General features: G+C 36.3%; 1 protein-coding gene across 1 annotated transcript in view; it reads left to right on the top strand.

Annotated features, from left to right (window-relative positions):
* The window catches only part of LOC137630173 (prolyl 4-hydroxylase subunit alpha-1-like), a 45,718-nt gene that overhangs the window by 24,799 nt on the left and 13,419 nt on the right, over positions 1-7,500 (top strand). Inside the window, exons 3-5 of the mRNA XM_068361622.1 lie at positions 932-1,134; positions 6,860-7,024; positions 7,412-7,500. The exon at positions 7,412-7,500 is cut by the window's right edge and continues 99 nt beyond it. Coding sequence (XP_068217723.1) covers positions 932-1,134; positions 6,860-7,024; positions 7,412-7,500 — 457 coding nt within the window. The remainder of the gene's footprint in view (positions 1-931; positions 1,135-6,859; positions 7,025-7,411) is intronic.

Genomic DNA, 7,500 nt, shown 5'->3' on the forward strand with positions numbered 1-7,500 from the left:
ACTGCAGGACAAAGACCTGTGACATGTCCTTCAATTCCTATCTGTTTATGGTCTTTCTATGCCAGTCTATACCCGCAAATTTTCTTGGCTCATCAATCCATCGTCTTCTCTTTCTTTTACAATCTTTAGGGATCATTCTGTTATTCTTCTTGTCTATATATCAAATGTCATTCTCATTATATGTTCTGTCCATGTTCATTTCTTTTCCTTCATGTGGTTTTAATATCTTTCTTTTAATTTTGGTCTCATCTACCTGTGTTGGGATATCTTAACGTGGTGAAAGGGTTTGTGTATCGCCATGATAAGCAAAGCTGTGCTAGTCAGGGCCACCCGTACTAAGTTGGGTTGCTGTGAGCGATAAGACAAAAGTCACCCACCATTACCAATCCGCAGTTAGCCAGAACGGTGATTGAAGCTGGCTATACCCCAGGCACAAATAAGGACATGTCTGAGGCCTTTGTCTTGTAGTGGACTAAAAACTGCTGCATTTGTTATATATATATATATATAATATATATATATATATATATATATATATATATATATATATATATATATATATAGTGTGTGTGTGTGTGTGTGTGTGTGTATATACATATATATATGCATATATATATATATATATATATATATATATATATATATATATATGTATGTATATATATATATATATATATATATGTATAGATATATAATATATATATATATTATATATATAATATATATATATACATATATATATATATATATATATATATATATATATATGTATATGTATATATATATGATTTATCTTTCATGTAATCTTTAGGGTTATTACCTTTAATGTTATCTCCATTAACATATGAATGATATACTCGTCGTTAGAACCTACCGTTGCATTAACAATAGTCATCGTAACCATTTACATCTGCATTCGTTATTCTTCCAGATACGTGACCGATTACCGCGAACTGAATCAGGGAAGAGGCGGTCGTCATCAGTGGAAATCGAACGCCTCTCATCCATCAGCTGCGGATGAAGTGCCATCCGTCGTCGCTCATCCTGTGGATGCGTACTTGCTGCTCAAGAGGTTGACGGTTGAGTGGGCCAGTGTGGAGGATGCCATGAATCAACATGCTAATGCAACTCAAGGTGAGAATCCATTGCGAGTTTTAATTTATTGGAAATATCACTGACTTGTATTTTGACGGTCGGGAGTTCGAGCCCAGTTTCCAGTAGTATCCGCAGTAAAAGTGTATTCTGCGGTTCGATCCCAGACTCCCTCATACTATAGTCTGTCCAGAATGTCATGAAACATAGAGTAGGTTTCCGACGTTGCCGCTTTGCGTCAATTTCATTCATTAAATATCACTTGAGGCGAAAAAACAGTGTAGATTTGGCATACACCATGCCACATCTCTCTCTGTCTCAGGTCAGGAAGGTTAAGCAGCTTATCACTTTGGTTCTGATACCCCAAGCGTGACGGTTAAGATGGAAGGCTCCCCCACGACAGCAATTAAGTGCTCAGACGCGAGAAGTCATATTCACTGTCCACGAGTACTTCAAAGGGAGAAAGAAGACAAAACTGTTATGCATGGCTTTGACAAGGCAGTACAACGTACAATGAATGCAACTAAGCAGTGCAGAAGTACGATATATCGCATTTGTAAGGAAGGAAAAGACAGCTTAGAAGAAAATGAAGCTCCCGTTTTTTAACGTAAAGAAAAGGAAAAGACCACCAACTGTAACCAACATCGATGGATTTGATCAGCGCGTTTTACGAAGGACAGTTCTCGGTTATTATGTCAGAAAGGAAATTCCAACGCTGGATAGCATTCTACTTGAAGTCAAAGAAAATATTGGATTTTGTGGATGCAGAGAATCTTTACGTAAGATACTTAAAGAAATTGGATTTAAATACGGAAGAGTTAACGGCCGGAAATTTCTACTGGAGAGAAGTGATATTGCAAGTGCCAGGACCAAGTTCCTACGTGAAATGAAAAATATTAGGGGTACAGGAAAAAGTCTGTTATATTTCTGGATGAAACCTGGATTAATCAGAATTATACAGTCACCAAGTGTTGGATGGATGAAAGTTCGACAGGAGCAACTGGAATAAACCACCAAGCGGGAAAGGGAGTAGAATTATCATTTTGCATGCTGGATCTGAGCAAGGATTCGTGCCAAATGCACAGTTGGTATTCCAAGCAAAGAACGACGGTGACTATCAAAACCAAATGAATCACATTGTATTCGAAAAATGGTTTCGAGAGCAGCTCATACCCAATATACCACAACAGTCCGTGATAATTATGGACAACGCATCATACCATTCAGTGCAAAGTGACAAACCTCCTACCATGGCAAGCACAAAGGGAGCGATCCAAGACTGGTTAAGAAATAAAGGTGAAAAATCCCCCAGAATATCTGACGAAGTGTGAATTGCTTGAAATGGTGAAAGCAGTGAAACATGGAAATGCTCCAAAATATGTCATCGACAAAATAGCTTTGGAAAAAGGTCACATGGTCGTGAGGCTGCCACCTTATCACTGCCATTATAGTGCAATTGAACTCATTTGGGCGCAGGTTAAAGACTATGTAGCCAAAAGGAATACATTTAAAATGGCAGATCTAACATCTTTGCTGCAAGTGGCACTGTCATGCGTGACAGCAGAAAATTGGAAAAATGCCGTTAATCATGTTGAAGACATCATTATAAAAGACACAGAGAATGATGTTGCTGTGAATCAGTTTGTTGATTTATTTGTTATAGAAGTAACTTCATCTGATGAAGAATAGTATAGAAACACATTAATGCTGAAAAACACTGGAGGATTATCTTGATTTAATTTAATGAAAACTTCTGTTTTATTTTGTTGTTTAGTTTTATCCTGTGAAAGTAAACAACATATTTTTGTAAACAATTTATTTTATGGAAAAATCTTTATTGATTTCACTGCATACATTTGTTTTACTCCTTGTTTCTATGTTAGAGGTTTCATCCTCATATGAGAATTTACATCCTGTTAACCAAGACAATTTCATTTTTTAACTAAAACAGTGCCTTATTTTAAAGAAAATGTCTTAATTTTATCGTTTCATTATCCTAAAATCCAAGAAATTGTTTTAATGGAGAAAAGTATTATTTTCATGAAATATTTGATGTTTGGCACATTCATCAATTCTACAACAAATAGGGTAAGAGAGAGAGAGAGAGAGAGAGAGAGAGAGAGAGAGAGAGAGAGAGAGAGAGAGAGAGAGAGAGAGATGCCAGGCAACAGATATTTTCAAGAACCTGACTACACATTTGATAATGTTCAAATATAAACTGATTCAATCAGAATTCAAAATTATATAAAGAATAAAAGTTAAAGCTTTATGAGTAATAAAGCTCGAAAAACATTTAGTACATTAAGATTCCAGTATTGTACTGAACTAGATTGATCGTAGGGTACAGAACGTTAAATTTTTATTTTCATCTGAGATGGATCTCTTCAAAGTTGTAGAAATACTGTGATATGTATTAAAGGACATTTACTTGTCTCCCGTACTTTATATGGTGCTCGAACTCTCCCTAAAAAAAATTTTTTTACATGAATTTTTTAAAATAAACAAAGCAATCAACTTTATGAGCTGTTTTCGAAACACAAGGTCAACTTAATCCACAACAGCCATTCAGCTTTTGTGTGACTGGAAAGATCCAGATTATGGGATTAAAAAGGAAATTTACGACCCGGAATGGAAGGATGCTGGGATTAGCTTGAGTCAGATTAAAAGTCTTGAGGAAGTTTGGCATCGCCGCAAACCTACTCGATGTTTCATGACTTTCTAGACAGACTATAGACTAGTTCTTGGTAAGTTCCTAGGGGGAGAGTATCAACCCTTGGGCTTTTTCTTTACTAAAATTAGGGCAGGTAACTATTCTGAGGTCGGTCGACTATAGTCTGTCTAGAATGTCATGAAACATCGAGTAGGTTTGCGGTGATGCCAAACTTCCTCAAGACTTTTAATCTGACTCAAGCTAATCCCAGCATCCTTCCATTCCGGGTCGTAAATTTCCTTTTTAATCCCATAATCTGGATCTTTCCAGTCACACAAAAGCTGAATGGCTGTTGTGGATTAAGTTGACCTTGTGTTTCGAAAACAGCTCATAAAGTTGATTGCTTTGTTTATTTTAAAAAAATTCATGTAAAAATTTTTTTTTTAGGGAGAGTTCGAGCACCATATAAAGTACGGGAGACAAGTAAATGTCCTTTAATACATATCACAGTATTTCTACAACTTTGAAGAGATCCATCTCAGATGAAAATAAAAATTTAACGTTCTGTACCCTACGATCAATCTAGTTCAGTACAATACTGGAATCTTAATGTACTAAATGTTTTCGAGCTTTATTACTCATAAAGCTTTAACTTTTATTCTTTATATAATTTGAATTCTGATTGAATCAGTTTATATTTGAACATTATCAAATGTGTAGTCAGGTTCTTGAAAATATCTGTTGCCTGGCATCTCTCTCTCTCTCTCTCTCTCTCTCTCTCTCTCTCTCTCTCTCTCTCTCTCTCTCTCTCTCTCTCTCTCTCTCTCTTACCATATTTGTTGTAGAATTGATGAATGTGCCAAACATCAAATATTTCATGAAATAATACTTTTCTCCATTAAAACAATTTCTTGGATTTTAGGATAATGAAACGATAAAATTAAGACATTTTCTTTAAAATAAGGCACTGTTTTAGTTAAAAAATGAAATTGTCTTGGTTAACAGGATGTAAATTCTCATATGAGGATGAAACCTCTAACATAGAAACAAGGAGTAAAACAAATGTATGCAGTGAAATCAATAAAGATTTTTCCCATAAAATAAATTGTTTACAAAAATATGTTGTTTACTTTCACAGGATAAAACTAAACAACAAAATAAAACAGAAGTTTTCATTAAATTAAATCAAGATAATCCTCCAGTGTTTTTCAGCATTAATGTGTTCTATACTATTCTTCATCAGATGAAGTTACTTCTATAACAAATAATCAACAAACTGATTCACAGCAACATCATTCTCTGTGTCTTTTATAATGATGTCTTCAACATGATTAACGGCATTTTTCCAATTTTCTGCTGTCACGCATGACAGTGCCACTTGCAGCAAAGATGTTAGATCTGCCATTTAAATGTATTCCTTTTGGCTACATAGTCTTTAACCTGCGCCCAAATGAGTTCAATTGCACTATAATGGCAGTGATAAGGTGGCAGCCTCACGACCATGTGACCTTTTTCCAAAGCTATTTTGTCGATGACATATTTTGGAGCATTTCCATGTTTCACTGCTTTCACCATTTCAAGCAATTCACACTTCGTCAGATATTCTGGGGGATTTTCACCTTTATTTCTTAACCAGTCTTGGATCGCTCCCTTTGTGCTTGCCATGGTAGGAGGTTTGTCACTTTGCACTGAATGGTATGATGCGTTGTCCATAATTATCACGGACTGTTGTGGTATATTGGGTATGAGCTGCTCTCGAAACCATTTTTCGAATACAATGTGATTCATTTGGTTTTGATAGTCACCGTCGTTCTTTGCTTGGAATACCAACTGTGCATTTGGCACGAATCCTTGCTCAGATCCAGCATGCAAAATGATAATTCTACTCCCTTTCCCGCTTGGTGGGTTTATTCCAGTTGCTCCTGTCGAACTTTCATCCATCCAACACTTGGTGACTGTATAATTCTGATTAATCCAGGTTTCATCCAGAAATATAACAGACTTTTTCCTGTACCCCTAATATTTTTCATTTCACGTAGGAACTTGGTCCTGGCACTTGCAATATCACTTCTCTCCAGTAGAAATTTCCGGCCGTTAACTCTTCCGTATTTAAATCCAATTTCTTTAAGTATCTTACGTAAAGATTCTCTGCATCCACAAAATCCAATATTTTCTTTGACTTCAAGTAGAATGCTATCCAGCGTTGGAATTTCCTTTCTGACATAATAACCGAGAACTGTCCTTCGTAAAACGCGCTGATCAAATCCATCGATGTTGGTTACAGTTGGTGGTCTTTTCCTTTTCTTTACGTTAAAAAACGGGAGCTTCATTTTCTTCTAAGCTGTCTTTTCCTTCCTTACAAATGTGATATATCGTACTTCTGCACTGCTTAGTTGCATTCATTGTACGTTGTACTGCCTTGTCAAAGCCATGCATAACAGTTTTGTCTTCTTTCTCCCTTTTGAAGTACTCGTGGACAGTGAATATGACTTCTCGCGTCTGAGCACTTAATTGCTGTCGTGGGGAGCCTTCCATCTTAAAACCGTCACGCTTGGGTATCAGAACCAAAGTGATAAGCTGCTTAACCTTCCTGACCTGAGACAGAGAGAGATGTGGCATGGTGTATGCCAAATCTACACTGTTTTTTCGCCTCAAGTGATATTTAATGAATGAAATTGACGCAAAGCGGCAACGTCGGAAACCTACTCTATGTTTCATGACATTCTGGACAGACTATAGTAATGATGAGGGGTTAGTGACTTCCTTTCATATGCAGGTATTATTATAGGGGTCTTTGCTACATCCAGCTGTTTAGTCTTACCTCCAGTCACACTCATTTTCTTCAATTTGCTACCTGGCCTCTTTTTTTTTTTTTTTTTATTTCTACTTCATAGTTCGCTGTTGGTTTTCCTAGTCGCATCTATGCAATGAGTAGCCTTTTCAAACTCAGCACTGGTCAATATGGCCCAAATTCCATAAATCATTGAACTAGCATTACATCATTTATACCCTTCATGACCCACCCTCTAGATTGTCGAAAAAATATTCATGACAAAAATATCTTTGTAGTAGCCCATGTAAGAAAAGAATACTGATCATTTTCCTGTTACTGGACAGAATTAGTCCACCGTGTTGTCCTGTTTCGCGAAGGATCCAGTTTTCCTATCATCGAGGACCTCCACGGAGCGGCAGTAGCCCTGGTGAGGCTGCAGGACACCTACAACCTCAACATGACCACTCTGCCGACGGGTACCTTCACTGGGGTGGGTCTTCTGGAACAAGGTGTGTATGTACTGTATGTATGTTTATGTGCATATATTATTATTATTATTATTATTATTATTATTATTATTATTATTATTATTATTAGCTAAACTACAAACCTAGTTGGAAAAGCAGTATGCTATAAGCCCAAGAGTTCCAGGAAAAAATAGCCCAGTGAGGAGAGGAAACAAGGGAATATATAAACTATAAGAAAAGTAATAAACAACAGATTTAAGAACCAACAATTTTATCATTATATTTAAAATTGCCCAAGGATTTATACAAGCTAAGCCTCAAAGATAATTCATTATCAATAATGATTATAACACCTTCCATTACATCCCAACACAGTGATATTTTGAAACAACGACAGCAATAAAAACTAAGTTTTCAATTTAATAACAGAGTTCAAAAGCAGTCGGCCACTGAACGCACGGGATTGCTTATTCCTGGGGAAGCACGCCTTCAACAAAGGATATTACGACAAAGCCATC

Source organism: Palaemon carinicauda, chromosome 38, assembly GCF_036898095.1.
Source record: "Palaemon carinicauda isolate YSFRI2023 chromosome 38, ASM3689809v2, whole genome shotgun sequence".
Taxonomy (NCBI): Eukaryota; Metazoa; Arthropoda; class Malacostraca; order Decapoda; family Palaemonidae; genus Palaemon; species Palaemon carinicauda.